Source organism: Leopardus geoffroyi, chromosome A1 (genome assembly GCF_018350155.1).
Source record: "Leopardus geoffroyi isolate Oge1 chromosome A1, O.geoffroyi_Oge1_pat1.0, whole genome shotgun sequence".
In the NCBI taxonomy this organism is placed as follows: Eukaryota; Metazoa; Chordata; class Mammalia; order Carnivora; family Felidae; genus Leopardus; species Leopardus geoffroyi.
This window is the reverse complement of record NC_059326.1, coordinates 111285593-111310676: the sequence shown is the minus strand read 5'-3', so window position 1 is coordinate 111310676 and position 25084 is coordinate 111285593. Positions and strand designations below refer to the sequence as shown.

Sequence of the window (25084 nt, the reverse complement as noted above, 5' to 3'; positions counted from 1 at the left end):
AGGAGAAAGCAGGCAAAAACCTCTTTGACCTCGGCCTCAGCAACTTCTTACTCAACACATCTCTGGAGGCAAGGGAAACAAAAGCAAACATGAACTATTGGGACCTCATCAAAATAAAAAGCTCCTACACCACAAAGGAAACCATCAGCAAAACGAAAAGGCAACCGACGGAATGGGAAAAGATACTTGCAAACAACATTATTAGATAAAGGGTTAGTATCCAAAATCCGTAAAGAACTTCTCAAACTCAACACCCAAAAAACAAATAATCGAGTGAAGAAATGGGCAAAAGACGTGAATAGACACTTCTCCAAAGAAGACATCCAGATGGCCAACCGACACGTGAAAAAATGCTCAACATCACTCATCATTAGGGAAATACAAATCAAAACCACAATGAGATACCACCTCACACCTGTCAGAATGGCTAACATCAACAACTCAGGCAACAACAGATGTTGGCGAGGATGAGGAGAAAGAGGATCTCTTTGCATTGTTGGTGGCAATGCAAGCTGATGCAGCCACTCTGGAAAACAGTATGGAGTTTCCTCAAAAAATTAAAATTAGAACTACCCTACAACCTAGCAATTGCACGACTAGGTATGTATCCAAGAGATACAGGTATGCTGTTTCGAAGGGGCACATGCACCCCAATGTTTATAGCAGCACTATCGACAATAGCCAAAGGATGGAAAGAGCCCAAATGTCCATGGAAGGATGAATGGATAAAGAAGATGTGGTACATCTATACAATGGAGTATTAGTCGGCAACCAAAAAGAATGACATCTTGCCATTTGCAACTACGTGGATGGGACTAGAGGGTATTATGCTAAGCGAAATTAGAGAAAGACAACTATCATATGACTTCACTCATATGAGGACTTTAGATGAACATAAGGGGCAAAAACATAAGAGACTCTTAAATATGGAGAACAAACAAAAGGTTACTGGAGGGGCTATGGGAGAGGGGATGAGCTAAATGGGTAAGGGGCATTAAGGAATCTACTCCTAAAAGCATTGTTGCACTACATGCTAATGTGGATGTAAACTAAAAAAATAAAGATTTTTTTAAAAATTTTAAGAAAACACAAAAAACACTTTTCTGAATCTACTTAAATACTAAGAATTTTCACTTTGGCTCTTACTAATATAAAGTATTACAATGATAAATTTTCTAATGTTAAACTAATCTTCCACTTCTGGAATAAATCCAACTAAGTCATAATTATTTTTTTTACATATGGTTGGATTTGATATAATCTTTATGTTTAGAATGAGTATAGCCTATAATTTTCTCACACTGCCCTTGTCAGGTTTTAGTATCTACATTCTTCTCAATACACAAAATGAATCGAGAAATGTTTCTTCTTTCTTAAGTCTCTGTTCATCAAAAGTATCATTGCAGAGTGAAAAGACAAACTACAGAGTAAGAGAATATATTTGCCATTCATAAAAATGACAGTAAACAACCATCCAGGATATTTAAAAATAACAACAAAAACCTCCTATGAATCAATTTTTAAAGAAACAACCCAACAGGAAAATAAGCAAAAAGATTTTTAACATACTTCAGAAAAGAAGAAATTCGAATGACAAGCAAACATATGAAAAGATATAAATTAATTATAAATTAAAACCACAATGATACTGGTATAACATATCTAACCAGTTAGCAAAAATTAGAAGGACTGACAATACCAAATACTAGGAAGGGTACAAGACAACACAATTATCATAATGTTTGTGGGAGTATAATTAGTATAACCCCTCTGGAAAGCATTTGGGATCACCTAGTAAAAATGAAGGTATGTTAATTCTTTTTTTTTTTTTTTGAAGCTATGTTAATTCTATGGCCATGTAATTTCATTCGTATATACAGAGTAGGGAAACTCATGCACATGTATACTAGGAAACATACATACAAATGTTCACAGGGCACCTGGGTGGTTCAGTCAGTTGAGCATCTAACTTCGGCTCAGGTCATGATCTCACAGTTCACAAGTTCGAGCCCCAGATCCGGCTCTGTGCTGACAGCTTAGAGCCTGGAGCCTGCTTCAGATTCTTTCTGTGTCTCCCTCTCTCTCCACCCCTCCCTCACTTGCTCTCTTTCTCTCTCTCTCTCCCCAAAATAAATGTAATAAACTTTTAAAAAAAACATTCACAAGCACCTAAAAGTTAAAACAACCCAAACACGTACCTCAGTAAAATGGATATATAGTGGTATATTTATGCCGCAGAATAGTATTCAGCAATGAAAACGACCTACTGTTATATGTAACACAGATGAGTCTCAAACAATCACCAACACAGATACAAAAGAATATGTGATTCATTCAGGTAAAGTTAAAAAACATACAAATCTAAACTATTCTTTTTCCAGATGCAAACACAGATGATAAATAAATAGAAGTTACTAGTACAAAAGTCAGGAATGGTTTTATCTAGGGTAGTAAAGAGCTAGGTTAGAGAACAGACATGGATGGCTTCTGGAAATACTGACAATGTTGTGTTTTGTTTTTTTTTTTTTGACAATGTTGTATTCCTAAACCTTGGTGGTGTTTACATGAGTATTGCTTTATAATTACTTGATAAACTGCATATTTATACTTCATTCACTTTTCTGAATTTATATTTTAACTTAAAATAGTCCTAATGGACATTATTATATGGACCTCAGTAAAATAAAACTAACAAAATTAATGACAGGAAAAAAATCCTCACGACTAATATGAAGAAGGTACAGAAAACAGACACAAATTCATGTATTGACTATCCTTTGACACCACTTTTACTAACAGGAAAAGAATGAACCACTGACAAGAGAAATATAAAGAATAAACATAAATGACACAGATAAAAAAGTAAACATATTATGTCTAAAAGACATAACCAATAACTCAAAATTGAATGGTACTGGCATCTTAAGAAAACCTATATATTTAACTTAACACAAGCAAAGTTCACACCCATCCTGAACAGCAATTCAGTAATACATGTCATGATTTATGATTTAAAAACTGTCAAATGGGATGCTTGGGTGGCTCAGTTAACCATCTGACTCTTGATTTCAGCTCAGGTCACAATCTCAAGGTTCGTGAGTTTGAGCCCCATATCAGGTCCTGAACTGTTAGCACAGAGCCTGCTTAAGATTCTCTCTCTCCCACTCTCTCTTCCCCCCTTCTGCTCCCACTCTCTCTCTCTCTCAAAAATAAATCTTAAAAAAAAGTTATCTGTCAAATCAATGTTAAAAATGTTAAAAACATACCTCAAAAGAAAACCAGAGTTCCTAGGAAGAGGTTTATATAATATATTCCTGACTATTAAAAGTAGATATTAAAGAGAACAATGTATTGAGTGTTAAAACCAATCGAATCTAGTATTTTCCAATAATTTACAAGCTTTATAACCTATTAAAATTCAACCAACAGTTCATCATAGAAGCCAAAATCAGTGGAAAAAAAAAAAAGAAAGAGAGAAAAGGAATAGTGAAGAGTCAGCTCCCAACCTGCAAGACAGATACAGTCCAATGATAACATTACCTATTCTCAGCTTTCTTGCTTTTATTGCCAGGACTTGAGGATCTGGATCGCCGGCCTCGGCTTCTACTCCTGGAGCGTCTCCTGTCTCGACTTCGAGATCTTCTTCGCTCTCGACTTCGATCTCTCTCTCTACTTCTGGAACGCCTGAAAGGACACTTTCCATTCATTCTATGACCAATTAGAGATTCTTTCAGATAATGTTTCTGTGCCATGTTGAAAGAGCTTCTTAATTATTACCATTACTAAAGGCTGAGATTTCAATTAACCATCAAATCAGATATAAATAGGGAACTGGGGCACCTAGGTGGTTCAGCTGGTTAAGCGTCTGCCTCTTGGTTTTGGCTCAGGTCATGATCTCACAGTTGGTGAGTTCAAGCCCCGCATCAGATTCTGCACTGACAGTGTGGAGCGTGCTTAGGATTCTCTCTCCCTCTCTCTCTGCCCCTCCCCAGCTCTCTCTTTCTCTCTCTCAAAATAAATAAATTTTAAAAATAAATAGATAGATAGGGAACAAGTAGGGCGCCTAGGTAGCTCAGTTTGTTAAGGGTCTGACTCTTGGTTTGGGCTCAGGTCATGGTATCTGGATTAATGAGTTCAAGTCCCTCAATGGGCTCTGCACTGACAGCATGACAGCATGGAGCCTGCTTTCAATTCTTTCTCCCTTCCCCTCCCCTGCTGGTTCTCTCTCTCAAAATAAATAAATAAACTTTAGTAAATAAGCAGGGAACAAGTAAAGCCAATTCTTACAAATGGTCAACAAAAACTGATACTAATTCCAAAATGATATTTCTTGAAAAACAGCAAATCTGTCATAATAGCTTTTTGAAATCTACGGCGTATAGTAGAAAATCTAAAACCCAAAATCAGCCAAAACCTAAGTATAAGGATAGGCACAATGGGGCTATGGGAAGATCACAGACATGAAGAGTAGGAAACAAAAATTTCTATTCTAGAGCTGGCAGTCACATGACATATGGCAGATCAACTCTGTGGCTCAGTTTCCTTATCTATATGATATGGAGACTTTCCTTACATAATCTCAAAATCCTTCTTGCTCTAAAACCTCATGATTCTTTTTTTTATTTTAAGTTTATTTATTTTTGAAAGAGCAAGAAAAAAAAGCACAAGTCAGGGAGGGGCAGAGAGAGAGGGAGACAGAGGATCCAAAGCAGGCTCGGCGCTGACAGCAGAGAGCCCTATGCAGGATTCAAACTCATGAACTGTGAAATCATGACCCGAGCCAAAGTTGGACGCTTAACTGACGGAGCCACCCAGGTGCCCCTAAAACCTCGTGATTCACTCTCAAAAGTTAAAGACATTATCTTAAGTGATCAATTTCACTTAACACATACTTGACTAAATTATATGAAACTGTTCCTGTGACCACATAATACAAAACTGAAGAAATTGCACTATATGCATTCTAAAAGATGAATATTCTCCCTGAGTACCTTTGCTAGTTCTCCTTCTAATGTTTGGGAAAAAAATAGGGTTTTTTTTCTGTGATTAGTCCATAACACCTATACAACCCTGTCTTCTTTCCTATTTTAATAAAAAACTTATCAGAAATATTTTTTTGGTGTGGCGAAGATTTTTATTTAAAGACAATGTCTTTTGGGGCGCCTGGGTGGCGCAGTCGGTTAAGCGTCCGACTTCAGCCAGGTCACGATCTCGCGGTCCGGGAGTTCGAGCCCCGCGTCAGGCTCTGGGCTGATGGCTCAGAGCCTGGAGCCTGTTTCCGATTCTGTGTCTCCCTCTCTCTCTGCCCCTACCCCGTTCATGCTCTGTCTCTCTCTGTCCCAAAAATAAATAAACATTGAAAAAAAAAAAAAAAAAATTTTAAAGACAATGTCTTTCAACTCTAGGAAGGTTATAGCTGCTTGATTCGTGCCTAGGAAAATGCAAGCACGTAAAATAAAAATTAGGGTGTTCTTTCGTTTAAATCTAAAATGGTTTTTAAAAATTGTGTCAAGGGGCGCCTGGGTGGCGCAGTCGGTTAAGCGTCCGACTTCAGCCAGGTCACGATCTCGCGGTCCGTGAGTTCGAGCCCCGCGTCGGGCTCTGGGCTGATGGCTCAGAGCCTGGAGCCTGTTTCCGATTCTGTGTCTCCCTCTCTCTCTGCCCCTCCCCCGTTCATGCTCTGTCTCTCTCTGTCCCAAAAATAAATAAATGTTGAAAAAAAAAATTAAAAAAAAAAAAAAAAATTGTGTCAAACGGGAGCGCCTGGATGGCTCAGTCAGTAGAGCAATCAACTCATGATTTTGGGTAAGTTTGAGCCCCACAATGGGTGTAGGGATTACTTAAAAATACAAATCCTTAAATTTTTTTTTTTTTTAAAGTGACAAACAGCAAGTAGGGCTTGGGTAGCTCTGTCCTTTTTCCTTCTCCTATCAGCTTTAGTGGCTGCTCTGAACATAGTGGTCAGCGTTCTTGGGACAGAATTAGAACAGACCCCACCTTGACAGCATATTACCTTATCTTTTACTGGCTTTTAAAACCTCCCTCAGGGGGCTCTGAAGGTTCTCTTTGGTTTGGTTTTGGTTTTGGTTTTTAAGTAGGCTCCACACCCAACATAAGGGTAAAACTCATAAACCAGCAATCAAGAATTGTATGCTCTACCCACTAATCCCAGCTGGGCACTGCCCACCCTTTCTTAATTTTTATTTATTTGGTTCTCTTTGGATTACAGGAAATAGAGCCAAATGTTTCCAAACTTAAAATACTGTTTAAAAGTCTTTGTTCCAGGCAAATCACTTCTTGACCTAATCAAACAAGCTGGAGTTAAAACAGAGTGCCTACAAAGGGGCCACTAAAATCCAGTCCAAGTCACACTTTTGAAGAAGCTGAATTTAGCTGACAGAGACCAATTTATCATGAATCTTTAAATTCTTACCTCAGGCGCTTCCGGTCTCTTGACCGAGATCTTCTTTTATCCCTGCTACGAGACCTCTCTCTCCTTCTATCTCTATCTCTGCTTCTAGACCGCCTGTCATCTCCACGTTTACTTCTTTTGTCAGGTGAGCGACTTCTAGATCGACTTCCAGAGCGCCCCCTTGATGCTGACCGCTTCCGATAATGGCTAGAAAGTAAGGTCAAAATTAAGTTTAGGAAACGCAGTTAGCTTGTATGATATTTTATTTAATCACATTTTCCCAAAATATCTCAGCACACAAATTAAACAATGAAAGGACTTTGTTTTTTTTTTAATTTTTTTAATGTTTATTTATTTTTGACAGAGAGAGAGAGACAGAGCATGAGTGGGGGAGGGGCAGAGAGAGAGGGAGACACAGAATCCGAAGCCGGTTCCAGGCTCCAAGCTGTCAGCAAAGAGCCCGACGTGGGGCTCGAACTCACAGACCGCGAGATCATGACGTGAGCCGAAGTCGGACGCTCAACCGACTGAGCCACCCAGGCGCGCCAACAATGAAAGGACTTTGTACACATAAACTCTTTTTTTTTTAAGTTTATTTATTTAAGTAATCTCCACAACCAACACGGGGCTTGAAATCACAACCCGGAGATCAAGAGTCACATGCTCTTCTCACTGAGCCAGCCAGGAACCCCTACAATTCTTAAAATCAGAGGGAAGTAATGATTCCCTCATTTATAGTCCACGTAGAGAGAGAAAAAAAACTATCTTAAAAGGGAAACAAGGACAGTAAAAAGAACAGATCAAACTCCTGCCTCTGGGTCCCAAGCAACTTGCATTCTGGTAAAAAAAAAAAAAAAAAAAAAAAGATGACCAGTTAACTAAAGAAAAAAATAAACAATACATCACTATCACGTGGTGCTATGGAGAAAAACAGATTAGAGTAGATGAAAGAGAGGATAGGAGGTAGGAGGTTTGCTATTTTACACTAGGTGACTAGAAAAAAATGTGCTAAGAGACATTTCAGAAGTTTGAGAAAAGTAAAAAGAACCGTGTAGATATATCGGGGAGAAACTTTTCAGGCACCACAAGTGCAAAGACCCTGAAGACAAAGCTTGACTGGTGTGTCCAAGGAACAGCAAGGAAGGCAGATGTGGCTAGGGCTGAATGACCAAGAAAGAGTACCATGAAATGAGGTCAGAGATACCATAGCACAGCCAAACCTGCACAGATTTGTTGAGCCTTATAGATCTGAGTAAGTTGATGTTACTGGAAAATTTTAAGCACAGGAGCAACATTACCTCAGTTTTTAAAGCATTAGTCTGGAGGTACCTGGGTGGCTCAGTTGGCTAAGCATCCGACTCTTGATTTCAGCTCAGGTCATGACTTCATGATTCCTGGGTTAGAGCCCCACATCAGGCTCTGCACCAATAGCACGGAGACTGCTTAGGATGCTCTCTCCCTCTCTCTCTGCCCCTCCCCAACGAATGCATATGTGCATGCCCTCTCAAAATAAATAAACTTAAAAAAAAAAAAATTTGGCTGCTGAGGGGAGAACAAACTGAAAGAAGCCAAGTGCAGAAGCAAGGAAAACAGGTAGAATGCTATAGCAATCACCCAAGTAAGAGAGTAATGGCACGGATCAGAATGTCAGGTTCAGAGTTGCCATAGGAAGGGTCAAAATGTAGATATCGTGGAGCTAGAGCTGATTGTATTTAAGGACTAATTCAATGTCAAGTGGGACAGCAAGGGAGAAGTCATGAGTGTTGCTGAGATACTTGCGTGGACCAAGCAGAAAGACAAAGTTGCTGCGTACTAAGATAGGAAGCTTGAGGAGGAGTAGATGTGGGGGGAGAGTGGGAAATCAGGATATTAGGCATTCACATGGAGATGTACAGGAGGTAGTTGAAAATATGAGTCCAGGGTTCACCAAGGGAGTCATTAGTGTACAAAGGCTACTTAAAGTGATAAACGTGGCTAAGATGGCTAGGGAATAAGTATACCTCATTATCCTTTAAGCACGTGAAATTAAATGTGTAGAAACCCAGGCTTATTTTTCAATGTTTATTTATTTTTGAGAGAGACAGACAGATAGACAGCATGAGCAAGGGATGCTCAGAGAGAGAGGGAGACACAAAATCGTAAGTAGGCTCCAGGCTCTGAGCTGTCAGCACAGAACCCGATGCAGGGCTCGAACCCACAGACCATGAGATCATCATGACCTGAGCTGAAGTTGGACGCTTAACTGACTGAGCCACCCAGGTGCCACTAGAAGCTCAAACTTACTGCCTTTCCCTCCCCAAACCATTTGTCATCCCAACTTTCAGGCAGTAGGCTCAAAGTACAATTATCTTCAATATCTCATTCTACACAACCAATAAAACACCAAATATCACCAATTTCACCTCTGTGATTCTTTTCAATTTTATCACCTCCTCAGAGTTCTGTCATGACTCCATATCAAAGTTATGTAGTTAGGGCATTTTAGAAGACCTTTAGAAAACTTCTTGCTTCCACCCTCTTTTCCCTTAAATCTGTTTTACTCATTGCTGCTAAGGTAATCTTCATAAAGCAGAATTCTGACCACATTATAAACATACACACTCATTTCTTACTTAAAATCTTCAAAGGCTCTCAATTAAAATCTTAACTTCGAAACTAAATCTACAATCCACCCACATTCTGGACCCAACTCCATTTCAGAACCTACCTCCTACCACTTTTCTTCAACCTTTCATGACACCTACATATGCAGGCAAACTGGGCTCTTCACTTATTTCTCTAACACCTTGATCTTCCCATCTCTGAACCTTTCATCAGTCCCTAAACTAACCTAGAAAACAAGCCAGGGAAGAAGGCTAAAGGGCTGGAAGAGACTTAATTGTGAAGGGCCCTGAAGGCGGGCTGAAGAGTGTGACTTCATCTTGAAAGAACCAAAACAGACAAAAAGAGAGGAATGACATAATCTTTATTTAAGAAGTGTCACTCTGGCTGCAGTGTGAGGAATCTATTAGAAGGGCAAGATCACAGGAAAATAATCAATTTGAGGCAAGTGTAGCAGTCTGAGCACTAAATAATTAGGCCTGAATTAAGTCATAGAGAGCAGGAATGGAGAGAGGATATAGAATCGTATTGGGTTGAAACAGTTAAGAGAGAAAAATGAATCAAATAAGTACACTTGCAGGTTTCTGCTCTGGGTAGCTAAATGAACAGCCAATGCCTTCAAGAAGATTTAAACGACGCCCCAGGAATTTTGTGCAGATGTAGAAATATTCTTTATCTTTATTCGGGTGATGTTTCCACAGTTTATGGATTTGCTAAATTTCAGCAAGCTCTACCCTTAAGCTTTGTCTATTTCCCTGAATGTTAATTATATGTCAATAAACTATTAAGGGTCAACTGGGTGGCTCAGTCAGTTAAGCCTCCAACTTCAGTTCAGGTCATCATCTCACAGTTCATGAGTTCCAGCCACGCAGTTGGGCTCTGTGCTGACAGTTCAGAGCCTGGAGCCTGCTTTGAGTTCTGTGTCTCCCTCCCTCTAGGCCCCTCCCCCACTTGCACTCTGTCTCTCTCTCAAAAAATGAATAAACATTAAACAATTTTAACAAAAAATAAACTATATATTATTTATATCCCAGATAAAAAGGATCTTTTAGTAACTGCTAAATACAAAGCAAATAAATACTCATCGCTGAGATAAAAACCTCAAGGTCCCAAACCAGGTAACAATCTAAAGTTTTGAAGAGATATCCTAATTCTAGTAAGACCTCCCAATGCACAGCTTTAAAAGGACAGAAAAACACGTAACAAAGAAATATGAAATCTATCTGCAAAACAAATCTCCATGCAACAATTACTGTAGCCCACTAAAAGCCTAGTCATGTACAATGTTGTAGGTGATGTAAAAATATTGGTCTCCACGCTCCTTTCAACAGACTTGGGAAAATACCACACAAAGAACTAAAATAGGCAGCAACAGGCGCCAAGCAAACGTGGCAAATGCGAACTGCAAGAAATTCAACTGGGATCACTACTGCCAGAGCGATCACGGTGGGCTCCATGGAAATGGCGGGATGTGGTGCCCAATCACTGACGCCCTGGAGGGGTGGTCCCACTCCAGGGGCTGGAACCGGCGAAGGCAGTGCTGGGAACCCCGTGGCCGTCACCGCCCCAAATACAGCCACTCCCTCGGCCGGGGTCCCCCAGCCCCTCTAGTGGCCGAGGTCAGCGCTGGCCGCACGTGGGGCCGCCCGGGGTCAGGCCTGGCCCCGCTGGCACCTCAACTCCCGCCTCTTTCCCCCACTTCAAGGAAACCGCCCGCCCGCTCGCCCTCTCAGCGCGCCGCCTCACCGTGACTCCCGGCCCATGCTGCCGGCCGCGGGAAAAGCGGCGCCCTTCGGGACAATGCGCAGGGTAACCGGACAAAAGAAGAGGCCGCACCGCCCTCAGCTAGCCGAGCGAGGAGCAGCACTAAGAGAGAGCAGCAGCTCCAGCGGTGGCAGCCATCCGAAAGCAGCCAACGAAAACAGGACGTGCTGGCGCCGGTGGCCGAGAGAAGGGAAAAGCGGGCCGGAAGCTGCTATCTCTCCACAGCGACTCCTTTCGGCTGGAGGCCGCACAACGCCGGCCGCGCCGCAAGACGCGTCCTTTGCCGGGTTTTCCCTGCAAGCCTCGGAAAGTTCGTGAGGTGAAGGAAGGCTCCTTGGCTTTGCAGGCCCTGGGAGGGTCTTTCCTGCAAGGGCCACCGAGACGCCATAGGCATCCCCGAGTGGTCCCAGGACTTGTACTGCCGTCCCCCTTAACCTGCGCTAAGTGATGGTACAAACATCTCCATTCACAGATTCATTTATACATTCATTTGTATGTATTGTTATGCGTGCTGTATGTCTTAGATCCGAGGAGCTTACAATATAGTGGATACAGACATAACTAAAACCACAAGTAGATATAAGAAAGAGATTACAGCAAAGGAGAGGGGTTCAAAAAGAGATCCCTGAAGATGTGACCTTTGAAGTAAGATGTGAAGACTGAGGAGTTAAGTTGGTGGAGAAGAGGATGAGAGCTAAAAATCTATTTGTAAGATTATAGTGGTTCTCAATGTATCGCCTGAGCTTGGAAGTTTTAAAAAAAATACATGAATGGGGCACCTGGCTGGCTCACTGGGTGGAGCATGTGGCTCTTGATCTCCAGGTTGTGAGTTGGAGCCCATATTGGGCATAGAGATTACTTAAAAATAAAATCTTAAAAAAAAAAAAAAAAATACATGGATGCATGAATACCATACCTAAATTCTGATTTAATTGGTCTGGAGTGCTTCTTGTGCATTTTTGAGCTTCTTTAGTGATTCTGAAGCACGCTCAAGGTTGAGAATGACTCACCTAGCATAAGCACTGTTTTAGCAGAAAGCTGTAATGCTAAAGTTGGAGAGAGGCTCTTATAGTTTACATGCCTCTTTACTTTTCTACTTTCTTATACCTAAGGATGACAGAAAAATTCTAGATTGTGACTGTGGCTGTTGACGCATGGATGTATACATTTGTCAAAACTCATTGAACTGTAAACCTTATTTTTTATTTTATTTTAAAGTTTATTTATTTTGAGAGAGACAGAGACAGTGCCAGTGCAGGAGGAGCAGAGAGAGACAGAGAATCCCAAGCAGCCTCCACACTGCCAGTGCAGAGCCCAACGGGGGACTCAGTCCCACGAACCTGAGATTATGACTTGAGCCAAAATCAAGAGTCAGGTGCTTAACCGACTGAGCCACCCAGCCACCCTTATTTTAATTTATTTTTAAGAGAGAGCACACACGGGGAAGGGCAGAGAGAGGAAGACAGAGGATCTGAAGCAGGCTCCACATTGACAGCAGAGAGCTTGATGTGGGGCTCCAAGTCATGAACTGTGAGATCAGAAGCAGACACGACCGACTGAGCCACCCAAGCACCCCCGAACTGTAAACTTTAAACTCGCATATTTAGGTGCACCTGGGTGGCTCAGTCCATTAAGCATCCGACTCTTGGTTTCAGCAGGTATTCCAGCCACTCTACATTGCTTGTATGTGGGTAACAAGTGTGGGTTTCAGTCTAGGAAAAACAGAAAACCACTAGTGACTTAAACATGGAAACCCTGAGAAGGGGTCAGATCCTGGATTTATTTGAGGCAGTTCTCCAAACACTAACTGATAAAGTGGACGTGAACTGTGAGGGAAAGGAAGGCATAAAGAGGACTTTCAGGAGGTGCCTAGGTGGCTCAGTCGGTTAAGTGTCCAACTCTTGATACCGGCTCAGGTCATGATCTCACACTTGGATGGAGTCCCATGATGGGCTCTGCATGAACATGGAACCTGCTTGGGATTCTCTCCTCCCCTCCTCTCTCAAAATAAAAATTAACAAAAAAGAGGACTCTCGGGTTTTGAACAGTACTGTGGGTCGTGGTGAACTTATAGAAACAAGAAAGGCATGGAAGCAGATTTGGCAGGGGAAGGAGAGGAAATCAGTGGATCTGCTACAGTAACATGTTGTTGGAGATGCCTACTAGACATCCAGGAGGTAATGGCCACATTAGGGGATACAGGAGTGTAGAGTTCAAGGGAGAAATAGAGGTTGTCTGAGAGATAGGGGTCATAAGCATTTAATAATGGGGTATTTGAAGCCATGAAACTGGATGAGGCCATGCAGAAGTTAATGTTACAGCTGGAACAGATTTTTTAAATCATATACTTGAATTTCTTGATTTTAAGTGAGAAAACAGAGACTCAGGAAACAAACTTAATCCTAGGTCACTAATCTTTTTGGAATCTAAACTGGAACCAGAACCCATGCATCTGATACCCAGCCCAGAGCTCTTTTCAAGATAATGCATTTCTAAATCCCCTTTAAGAGAATATAATCATGTGACAATTCTGATGGCCTTTTTAAGTTCACAATATGTTTACATTAAGTTCAAAGCAATTCTATGTCCCAGAAAAAATTCTTTTAACTATTAGGACAGGTAAAAGAAGTAATTATAGTCCAGTATGACTCCAATACATCACTTTTAACAAAATGCCCGGGCTTCCCAAACAGATTTTGATTCTAAGTTCATTAAGTATCGTAAGTAATAGTTTTAAGTAATCTCTATACCCAACATGGGGCTTGAACTCACAACCCCAAGACCATGAGTCACATGTTCCTCTGACTGAGCCAGCCAGGCACACCTAATTAACCAGCTCTAAGTGTCTCATAACCCTCTTATTGTTTTTAGGACCAATGGTGGTGACACACATCCATTTATACAACTAATCCGGTCGAAGATGTCACTTTTCCATCTAGTTTTTACTCATATACATTTCAAGTCCTTGAAATTTCTGAAGTAAAAAATTCTTCATGATTCCCAACACTAAGAAACTACCATTTCTGTTTGACACTACTCGACAAACTTAAGCAAATAGTAAGGGAGATGCCAACTGGCTGAATAAAAAAAATGGCACTAACAGACACAGACATCTTATAGCTAACTCTTCCCTCTGAAATAAATTTGATAATGATCTATAATTATTAAAGCTTGGGATGTGTCAACCGACTGAATGGGGCTTTTTTTTTTTTTTTTTTAAATACACAAAAGAAGTTAACACGTACAATTGAAGACCACTAGTGTCTTCCTAGGGATTGGGAGGAAGATGACAAATCCGAGGATGCTTTTTAATCTTCTTGATTCTACATTCATTATGGAATCAGGAAGAACATGCGCTCATCATCTTATCCTAAGTCAGGGGATACATTTAAATTACTATACTTATTCTCTATTATTCTAGTTCAAAGTAAAATGACAAAAAATGAAGACTTTGGGAGTAATGAAAAAAAAAAAAAGGTGTATTTTTTAGCGGTGCCTGAGTCAGAGGGGTGTGCAACTCTTGATCTTGAAGTCATGAGCTCAAGCCCCACACTGGATATAGTGATTACTTAAATAAATAAATCTTTTTTTTTTAAAAAAAAGATATATATGCTTTTAATTAATATATATCCTTTCACAAGGATTAATCAAATAGACCATACAAAAATCTTTAAGGAAATGTGATAACAAGCAAAATTAACATCTAATGTTTTATAACCTTCCAAATATGACAGTTACCAAGTTAGTTAAAAGGGTATCTATGATAGTGGGTTGCATACCGCAGTCAATTTTCAAATTTCATTTTTATATATACTAATCATGCTGTTCTAGTTTGCTTTAAAGCCTTAGTTGTAGAAAATGAAAACTCAAAAGTGAAAATTTCCAATTCTGAGTTTGGTAATAAAAAAATTTTCATAAATAAAAATTAAAATAAATATCCTCATAAATACCTTCTAAGTTCACATGTATGAATGTTAATCACTTCATCTATTACTCCATATTTAGGCTGAAGTAAAAATTAAGATACTCAACAAGATAAAATTGGCTACCTTATTCAGCTCTTATAAGTTAAAACGTGCAGACTTAACATTAGACAATTCAGTTTCTTTCATTTTATTTTTTAAGACAGCTCCATTTCTCAGGACAGAACAACACAAATACAAGTCGCAGCCTTTGGGGCTGGCTGAGACCGTGTGCATCTGCTCTCCTAAAAGCAGTAGCTCAGCTCCCAAAAGAGGAATTACAAATCTTAGAAGTTAGGGAAAGGTACAGACTAGGGATTCTAATCAAACAAGAAAAGTCAATTAGTGACCATGGTAGTATATTCTTCACATCAGTATTAATACAAACTCAACACTTTTAAATCAGGGAACCTGCCATTCCATTCCTAATCAAATGATTTTACAACCCTATAAAGTAAAAGAATGACATAAAGGTGTAAACTGATTTGCCTCTTTTAGAGACACTGCAATATAGATGAGAAGTTGCTTTTTTATAAGCTTCTCCTTCTGTGTTCTCCAAGCTTCATGGTACTTCAGAGCCCCAGTAATTGAGGAGTTCATGACAAAAGATAAAAGTGAAAAAGTAGACACAGAGATCTGTGAAAACTTCTCCCATTTTACTATAGGTATCCATCGATCGATTTATCACTTCAGCAGGAATTCCAGATAACAGAAGTGCAGCTGTTAGTACTGTTGTCTTTATCTTCTTTTCACCCTGTACACAGAAACACTTCAATAAATCTTACAGCTTTCAGAAGACTACTTAAGCTCTATACATACATGATCACTGCTGCTATTTTTGCTGAAATGATTTAAAACTATTACTGAAGTTTCAATACATCAATCAGTAATATATCAACCAACATTTACTAAGCATATAATGTGTAAAGCAGCAAATCGCTAGGCAATAATGGGAAAGACACCATTCATGCTATCAAAAGTGAAAAAAAAAGCCTGAGAGGCAAGGCAAAAATAACAATTTAAGATATATACAACCGCGCAAGACAAAAACAGGAAAAACATTACTACACAGGACATAAATAACTGCTAAATGAATGGCATGGATAATGTATAGCATAGTGGCTCAAAGAAGATAGAAATTAGTCCACGGTTATATGCATAAAGAAAGCACAGTGAAGATCTTATTTCAAAAGGAAGTAGAATTGGAAATTGACAACAGGCCTTCAAGAATGAGCAAGATTTAGCTGGATAAAAATGAGAGGAGGGGCGCCTGGGTGGCTCAGTCGGTTAAGCATCTGACTTCAGCTCAGGTCATGATCTCATGGCTCGTGAGTTCGAGCCCCGCGTCAGGCTCTGTGCTGTCAGCTCAGAGCCTGGAGCCTGTTTCGGATTCTGTGTCTCCCTCTCTCTCTGCCCCTCCCTTGCTTGCGCTCTGTCTCTCTCTGTCTCTCAAAAATAAATAAACACTTCAAAAACAAAAAAAAACAAAAAAAACAAAAATGAGAGGAGAAATCTCATTGTAAGGTAAGTCTCATGACAACAAAAGCCTGAAGAGTGACAGCCATACTAAAGGACAGAGTTATTCGTGACAGAATCATCACAACATTCTGTAGAGCCCTATCTGCCATGCAAAGGAATTCACACTTGTTACGCATGCAGTAGGATATCATGGAACATGTATCCCCTGATAAAATTTTCTCATCTAATTTTTAGACAGGTTCAAGGCTGAATTTTTTTTTTTAAAGAGTACTATTATCTTTTTTTTTTAATCTTAATTTTTGAGAGAGAGAGAGAGAGAGAGAGAGGGAGACATAGAATTTGAAGCAGACTCCAGGCTCTGCACTGTCAGCACAAAGCCCGATGCAGGGCTCCAACTCACAAACCATGATATCATGACATGAGCCGAAGTCGGATGCTTAACCGACTGAGCTACCCAGGCGACCCAAGGCTGAAATTTTATTTATCAATTTGGTTATCAACAAACCCAGTCACATGATTAAAAAACTTTTTAAATATAAAAAGCAAAGGTTACCCAAAAGAAAATAGAGCCTATGTCTACAAAAGGATTCATAGAAATTGTCAGCTGCTTTAGACATAATAACCAAAAATTGGAAACAAGCAAGATGACCATCAAGAGGAGATGAGATCAACAAATGCATACAGTCATACAATGGAATATTACTAAGAAAAAAAAAGGGGGTGTGGATGGCCTGATACACTCAAAAACATGGATGAAACTCAAAATTATGCAGGATAAAAGAAGCCTTGCACAAAAAAGTATGTACAAGAATGATTCCACATATATGAAATACTAAAATAGGAGCAGAGGGCTGGCTCTTGATCTCGGGGTTTTGAGTTTGAGCCCCACGCTGGGTATAGAGATTACTTAAAAATACTTAGGGGCACCTGGGTGGCTCAGTCGGTTAAGCATCCGACTCTTGATCTCAGTGCAGGTCATGATCTCCTACTTCATAAGCTGGAGCCTCACATCAGGCTCTGCACTGATGAGGCAGAGCCTGCTTGGGATTCTGTGTCTCTCTTCTCTCTGCCCCTTCCCCACTTGTGCGCACTCTCTCTCTCAAAATAAATAAACGACAAAAAATTTTTTTAATAAATGAAATCTTGAAAAAAAAAAAGGAAAGAAAGAAGTACTAAAATAGGCAAAAACTAATCTATGGTGGGAAAAAAACAATCAGACCCTCAGGGTGTAAGGGGCTGAAAGCTGACTGAAAAGGGACACAGTGGAAATTCCTAAGACATGTTCTAAACCTTTAAAGGATTTGGGACTCACAGGCTGACAAAACTCACTAAAGATTTGAGCATTTTACTGTGTGAAAATTTTACCTTAATGAAAACAAGAATAACCATAAACAACCACTGAATTGTAGTTAATGACACCTGACCAGAACATGTAGGGGTAAAGCATACTGATGTCAACATCTACAACATACTTTGAAACTCATCAAGGAAAAAAAAAGATGTACTGAAAATGGATAAATTGCATAAATCATGATAATATAACAAAATGTTACTTGTAGAATTTAGGTAATAAGTAGAAATGGGCGCTCACTGTACAATTCTTTAAACATTTCTGTCTGTTTAAAAACTGTTCCAGGGGCGCCTGGATGGCTCAGTCAGTTGAGCATCTGACTTTGGCTCAGGTCATGATCTCACAGCTTGTGAGTTCAAGCCCGGCGTTGGGCTCTGTGCTGACAGCTCAGAGCCCGGAACCTGCTTCAGATTCTGTGTCTCCCTCTCTCTCTGCCCCAAACCACTCACATTCTGTCTCTGTCTCTCTCAAAAATGAACATTAAAAAAAGAATTTTTTCTTAAGTGTTCCTACAAGGGGCACCTGGCTGGCTCAGTCGGTAGAGCATGTTATTCTGGATCTCGGGGTTGTAAATTCAAGCCCCATGCTGGGTGTAGAGGTTACTTAAAATCTCTAAAAAAAAAAAAAGTGCCTGGGTGGCTCAGTTGGTTAAGCTCTTGGTTTTAGCTCACATCATGACCTCATGGTTCCTGGCTTTGGCCCTGTGACAGGCTCTGCGCTGACAGCATGGAGCTTGCTTGGGATTTTCTGTCACCCTCTCTCTCTGCCCTTCCCCCACTCACTTCTGTTCACATGCATTCTCTCTCTCAAAAACAAGTGATAAACATGTAAAAAAAAGAAGGAAGGAAGGAAGGAAGGAAGGAAGGAAGGAAGGAAGGAAGGAAGGAAGGAAGGAAGGAAAAGGAAAGGAAGGAAGGAAAAGGAAAGGAAGGAAGGAGGAAGGAAGGAAGGAAGGAAGGAAGGAAGGAAAGAAAGAAGGAAGGAAGGAAGGAAAGAAAGAAGGAAGGAAGGAAGGAAGGAAGAGAGGGAAAGAAAATAAAATGAAACAAAGGGGTACCTGGCTGGCTCAGCTGCTAATGCATGTGACTCTAGATCTCAGGGTGGTTAAGTTCAAGCCCCATGTAGGTGTGGAGATTACTTAAAAAAATTGTTTTTTATCTTAAAAAGAAAAGTTACAGGGGCACCTGGGTGGCTCAGTTGGTTAAGTGTCCAACTCTTGATTTCAGGATCTCATGGTTTATGAGATTGAGCCTGGAGTCGGGCTCTGCACTGACAGCTTGGAGCTGCTTGGGATTCTCTTTCTCTCTCTCTCTCAAAATAAATACACTTAAAAAAAAAAAAAGACACATCCATAAAAAAATGTTTTGTTGAGAGAAAAGTACAAAGTATACAGTAATCTCCCTTCCTTTTCTCTCCCCCATTTACCTAGTAACCCCCACACATTCCTATCACAAATAACTGCTGTTAATCGTTTCATGTAACATTTTTCCAGAGTTTATGGGATTCCTGGCTGGCTCAGATTGTGCGAATCTTGTTATCAGGGTTGTAGATTTGAGCCCTATGTTGGGTATAGAGATTACTTAAAACTAAAATCTTAAAAAAAAAAATCACAAAACTTCCAGTTTCTTCACACATACACAAGCAAAATCAAATATATATTATTCTCCTTTTTATAAAAAAAGCAATATACTATAGATCCTATGCTGCATTTTGTTTTCTTCTCTTAGTATTTCTTGGCGAGCTTACTATTATCTATACATCAGAGCTTCATCATTCTGAATGGATATGCCATAATTTAGTGAGTCATTTTAATTTTTTTTAATATTTAAAACATTTTTGGGGTGCTTTGGTGGCTCAGTCGGTTGAGCGACCGACTTCAGCTCAGGTCATGATCTCACAGTTTGTGAGTTCAAGCCCCACGTCGGGCTCTGTGCTGACAACTCAGAGCCTGGAGCCTGCTTGGGATTCTGTGCCTCCCTCTCTCTCTGCCCCTCCCCCACTCATGTCCTGTCTCTGTCTCAGAAATAAACATTAAAAAAAAAATTTTTTTTTAAAAGAACATTTTTATTTTAAGTAGACGCCACACCCAACATGAGGGTCAAACTCTCGGCCCAGAGATTAAGAGTCATATACTCTATTGACAGAGCCAGCCAGGCGCCCCTAATAGGTCATTTATTAGTAGACATTTTCGTTGTTTCCAAACTTTGCTATTGTAAAACTATAATCAGTGTTTAAAGAATTAATTTCTAAACAGACACTTTAATTAAAATTACTTTTCTTGGGGGGGAGAGGTCATAAATATACATCTATATAATCAAAAAAACTAAATAAATTTTAAAATAAAATAAAATTACATTTCTTTCTTCTCTCTCTTACTTTATATATATGGCCTATTTGACTCTTCATAAATATAAATGTTTCAAACCCCATTCAAAATACACATGAGGGGGTGCCTAGGTGGCTCAGATGGTTAAGCTACCAACTTCCGCTCAGGGCATGATCTCGCGTTTTGTTGAGTTCCAGCCCCAAGTCAGGCTCTGTACTGACAGCTCAGAGCCTGGAGTCTGCTTTGGATTCTGTGTGTGTCTCTCTCTCCTCCCCTCCCCCACTCATGTTCTGTCTCTCTCTCTCTCTCTCAAAAAATAAATGCAAATAATAATAACAAATAACTAAGCAAATGACTAAGTACCTGTTTTTCAGTAAAAAACTCATACAAAACTCAATCACATAAGTGAGGTTATTTTCTCCACCACTCAAGTCTCATAAAACTGTGTATACATTTGTAAGTAAGCCAACTAGGTAAACACGAACACTCTACATGATTCTGTAATGCAGTTTTGGCCAAATATTTCTTGAAAATACCAAGCCCTTGACATTAAGATAAACAGCACTGCTGTTAAGCATCTAGAAAGGAGCACAGTAAGATAAATGGCCCCCTCTTAAAATTAATTTCCTTTATTACAGACAATGCATCACTACATTCACTAAGTAATTAAACTCGATACTTTCTCAGACAAGTACTATTCAAATTCTGTAGTTAAGTTTTTCCACCAGTCTATGGTAGATCGACATATTTGTAAAATATGATAAAAATGTTATGGCAATTTCAAATTGCTAACAAGTTTCTAATCACTCCCTCCTGAACTTAACTCATTATAAATAGAAATGAAAGTTTTAAGACCAGCATTGGTGGGACAATGACATTCTTAGTAACACTGATTCAGACCATGAGTATGACTAATTTTTTTTAAGCTCTTAGAATTATCTAATCATTAATCGGTCTAAACACATCACCCCAATTTAGAAAAAATTTTAATTTACCTTAGGAAAGTATTTGTATAGTCCCATGTATGCAAGTTGTAAAGTAAGAAACGGAGCAAATATGGACTGTGAAGACAGAAGATAAAGTTATGTATTTCCAACATTATCATTCAAATCACAACAAATCAAACTAAACTAACAGCAGCTGTAAAATTCCAAGCAAAAACATGGTAAAAAAAAAAAAAAAAAAACCCCAACAACTTAATTTTAGTGGCTGAAAGTAGTCTTGTTTTTGCAGAAGGGTGAAAAAACTAAAGGGACTAGATTTCCTTATTATAAAACTTATAATTACGTTTACAAATAAGTTTATAATTAAGCTTATAATTAAGTCCTTATTAAAAAACATGCTTCTCAAGTCACATTATTTTGATGTCCCCCAAAATGTCTTCTCTCACAAAAATTTACTCTTTAAATGATTTAGAGTATTCAATGGTGATAGATGTGTAACACATTATGCAGTAACATCTCTCTCACCGAGAAGTAACTAACTGACAATTTCGAAGCACACATAAAGGCCCAGTACTCAAAAGATAACATGCATTCCCAGACTCTGGGGCAAGAAGTTGACTTATTAACTCTATCTCTGGCATCCAAATGACAAGCTATTCTTGTTATAGATAAAATGGCATGGTTTTCTTGCTTCTCACACAATATAATCAGAAAGATCAAAACAATAATTAATTTACATTTATTCCTAAACGTAAAAATATTATGGAGTGAACGAGCAAACAAACATCACCAGATGGAAGTACTTAGAAATAGCAGCTGAAAATCTCATAGCAAAAAAACCCCAGAAAACCAAAAAAACCTCACACAAAAATGAGGCATAAAAATAGGACCTAACTTTCAAATCATAAAAACACAGAGCCCTCTCAATAAGAGAAAGCAGCTACACATCTCACTAAATGCTGAAAGCCAGGACAATTTAACATCAGAAAAAAGTCTGTACAACAGATTCTCACTTAAGAAAAAATGCATAAAACTGATTTTAAGAAAGGTTTTTGCCGAGTAACCTAAACTTTAATAATCTGAAAAATTTGTTTATGTACCTGGTACCTGGTAGATATTCTTTAAATGTCTAGTGAATGGAAATACTTCGAAGAACAAGACACTAAACTATGAGCTATGGCTTTCTTCAATTCTCCCGGCACGTTCTGGTACAATAAAGACGAACTGCCATTATGATGATACCACCACATTATAAAATGCTGAGGTGCTTTCTGAACGACAGGAAAATTATGTGGTTCAGGATTATATTAAATTAAAGCTCCTGTTCAGGACCACAACAACTGCATTTTAAGGTTTCAAATTATTTGAAAAGTGGTAATTAATCTATAGTACATGTAGATACTTTACCCTTTGGCTTTGGAAAGCAACTGCCCAGCTGTCACTTAGCGATGTGACCTTGGGCAAATGACTTAACCCCTGAGGCTTCATTCCTTCATCTATAAAACACAGAGTCCAATGATACCTAGTTCAGGAGGATGAGGTTAAATGAATTAATACATGTAAAACACTTAGAATGCTGCCTAGAATACAGAAAGAGTTAAGCAATTATTACTGGGCTCTGTATTTAACCAGGACATTTCATCTATATCTAGGTGAACAGCAGTTTATACTATATCCCCAAACAGCCACATGAATCTGGTAAACAGTAATAGTGGCAATCAGTCCCACGGATTAATAGTCCTCATCACATAACCAATTTGCATTTTCCATTATGTTTCTTACCAAGTACTTGCAAACAAAAGCTCTGACTCCAAAGGCAAGAAGAGCACATCCCACCAATCTAAATATTCGAAAAGAGTCAAATTCTTCTGCTGTATTTCCATCTTCTTGATTGGGTTTCTCACTAATCAGCTGTTTCCGCAGCTTCATTGCTTCTTCAAATCTGGAGAGGTACTGTTCGAGGCCATGGCGAGAACCCCTCTGGACAGTGTCTGCTGTCAGGTCCCCTCTGTTCCGCTGCCGGAGCTCAAGGTTTACATCATTACTGCACTCAGGTGGTTTAATGAAAGAGTCCAATCTGTCTCCCAGCTGAGTCCCCTTTACCTCGGCCACATCACTTTGCTGGTCAGTAGTTCCTGTACCAACCGAATCGCCCAGCACTACTCGCTTTGAAACTGAAGGGATGGTGAGAGAGTTCAGTTTGTCACTGTCCTGCTTTGATTTTGTTTGACCTTCTTCTTCTGAGAAGAGAAATTTAGAAGCCTTATGTAGTGTATACTGGCAAACACCTTTCACGTTAAGATTAAAAAATATGCTGCTACTGGTAGAACTCTGCAGTCTCTGAATCTAAATACTGGTTCCGCATGAAAAAATAAACTAGTTCCTTCCTCTACACGCTCAAAATACATCACTCCAGAAGAGTTTTCCTGCAAAGGACATAATCCAAATTTGGGGAGTAGAAGACTAGCAGACAAATTGGGAAAGATGGTCATGGATGGAGCAAGCCAAAAAGACCAGGTTTTCATGGATAATGTATCCCAGAAGTATGACTGCACTGCCTGCTCTAGCCTATCTGGTTAAAAATATAAAATGATTAAAGCTCTTTAAAACCTGTATTTTAATATTACAATTCTGAATCCAGAGTCCTGTCAGCATAGGGTGTGGCATATCCTACAGCTACTGTTTACATAATCCTCCCACTGTAGTGCTGGAGCCATTAGTAGGTACTTAAGCAGTTTTAGGATGCTTTTCGGGTTTAAATACAAAATAAAGCCTTTAGTGACAGAATGTTCAAAGCAAAAGAACAAAATACAGAATGTACCTCGAGAAGGATAACAAATACATGTCTTGGGAAAGAATAAATACCCTGCTTTTAATTATTAAAGGGAGAAATGTGTTTTCTATCTGCTGTTCTAGATGAATTTGAAAAAGCGCTTCTTACCTTTCCTAGTAGTTCCGGCTGCAAACCTGTGAACTATCTAAAAGTTCAGAGCTGTCTATCTAAAGCCCCGCAGAAATCACAGATTTAAGTAGCTTGCGATTAAGTAGCTTGCGAACAGTGACGAAGCGTCAATTACTACAGGCACTGAATGGAAACTTAGAGAACACTAGCTCATATTAAGTGTTCCATAAATAATCACATGAAAAAAATTTTTTAGGAACTCATTGTACATGCATTGGGGGAGAAATGAGGAACTCTCTTTAGGGTTAAATGCAGTTCCTGACATCAATCTCAGCACACTAAGAGAGAAGACCTCTGGTGGGCACGTCCCACTTGTTAGGGTACAAAGAATGGTCGCTCCAAATTTATTCTCCTGTTGTAGAAAGCCTGCAGATGACAGTGTTGAGGGCACTGAACACAGACACTACGATATGACCGTAAGGGTCCTAGATCCACGTAGGAAGGACTAGGGGGGCAGTTCAGTAAGCACAAACTCCCCTGTGCCGACAGAGTAACAGCGAAAAGCAAGAGAAGGAAGATAGATACTAAGGAAGGCACTAGAAGGGAAAGCATCTGCAACGGAAAGAAAGCCAAGTATTCTTCCTGAAGGGCACAAGAGAGCAATGTAACCGGGGCGGAAAATGTGCGCCCTTCAAAAGAGGGGAGGGCGTGGGGAAAGAAGGGGAACAAGGGGCTGTCTAGCATAACTGGGCAGAGGGCACCATGCCATAGGGCTCAGGAGCCAAGGTTTCACAACCTGGGGCGGGAACAGGGAAAATCTGAGAGCGAAACCTACGGAAAACTGAAGACAGGTACTAGAAACGTCCAGAGATTAAGAAGTGAGAACTTGAGACATCACCTAAAAAGCAGGGACAGAGGGGAGGTCAGAGAGCAGAGCTTTGTCAAGAAGATCAGCGGGGCGTTGGAGGGAAAGCAAGAACGATCCTCAAGACTCAAAGAGGTGGGCGGGAGCTGAAGGGAGATGGGAGGTTCTCACCTGCGCCACTCCCGGGCCTGTGAAAGCCCATGATCCGGTTGATGCGCTGTTCCGAGTTCATAAGCAGCTTCCTCCGCCGCAGCTCGGCCCGACGCTGGGAAGCCGACAGGCCTGAGCCCGCTGGAGCCCCCGGCCGGTCCCCGCTATCTGTCGCTACGGTCACAGGCTCCATCTCCCCCTCCATAGGTAAGGAAGGATGAAGGTGGTGCTGCAGGTAGCAGAAGCAGCGCATATGACTTCAGGCCAGGCCGCAGGGCGCGAGCCCCCCCACCCCACCTCCCCCGCCGTAGGCCCGCCCCTCCAGAAC

At 40.1% G+C, this 25084-nt stretch overlaps 2 protein-coding genes across 3 annotated transcripts in view; both read right to left on the bottom strand.

The window, feature by feature from the left end:
• Window positions 1-10950, bottom strand: part of DDX46 (DEAD-box helicase 46) — a 73442-nt gene extending 62492 nt beyond the window's left edge. For both annotated transcript variants that reach the window (XM_045489309.1, XM_045489318.1), the window contains exons 1-3: window positions 10760-10950; window positions 6434-6619; window positions 3541-3684 (exon numbers count right to left, since the gene is read on the bottom strand). In XM_045489309.1, coding sequence (XP_045345265.1) covers window positions 3541-3684; window positions 6434-6619; window positions 10760-10776 — 347 coding nt within the window. In that variant the 5' untranslated portion in view covers window positions 10777-10950. The remainder of the gene's footprint in view (window positions 1-3540; window positions 3685-6433; window positions 6620-10759) is intronic.
• A 3924-nt stretch (window positions 10951-14874) lies between these two features.
• Window positions 14875-25084, bottom strand: CAMLG (calcium modulating ligand). Its single transcript, XM_045489294.1, has 4 exons — window positions 24778-25084; window positions 22622-23079; window positions 20891-20956; window positions 14875-15493 (listed from the first exon to the last, which is right to left on the bottom strand). Exons 1-4 carry the CDS (start codon window positions 25007-25009, stop codon window positions 15302-15304), a joined length of 948 nt encoding a protein of 315 aa, XP_045345250.1. The 5' UTR covers window positions 25010-25084; the 3' UTR covers window positions 14875-15301.

Excerpts from the sequence above, each read along its gene's own strand:
- CAMLG (XM_045489294.1), bottom strand. The coding sequence starts at position 25,009 with ATGCGCTGCTTCTGCTACCTGCAGCACCACCTTCATCCTTCCTTACCT. Across the intron at positions 23,080-24,777 it reads CAGGCCCGGGAGTGGCGCAG|AAGAAGAAGGTCAAACAAAA; the intron begins GTGAGAACCTCC and ends TTCTCTTCTCAG. Across the intron at positions 15,494-20,890 it reads TATACAAATACTTTCCTAAG|GGTGAAAAGAAGATAAAGAC; the intron begins GTAAATTAAAAT and ends TTCTGTGTACAG.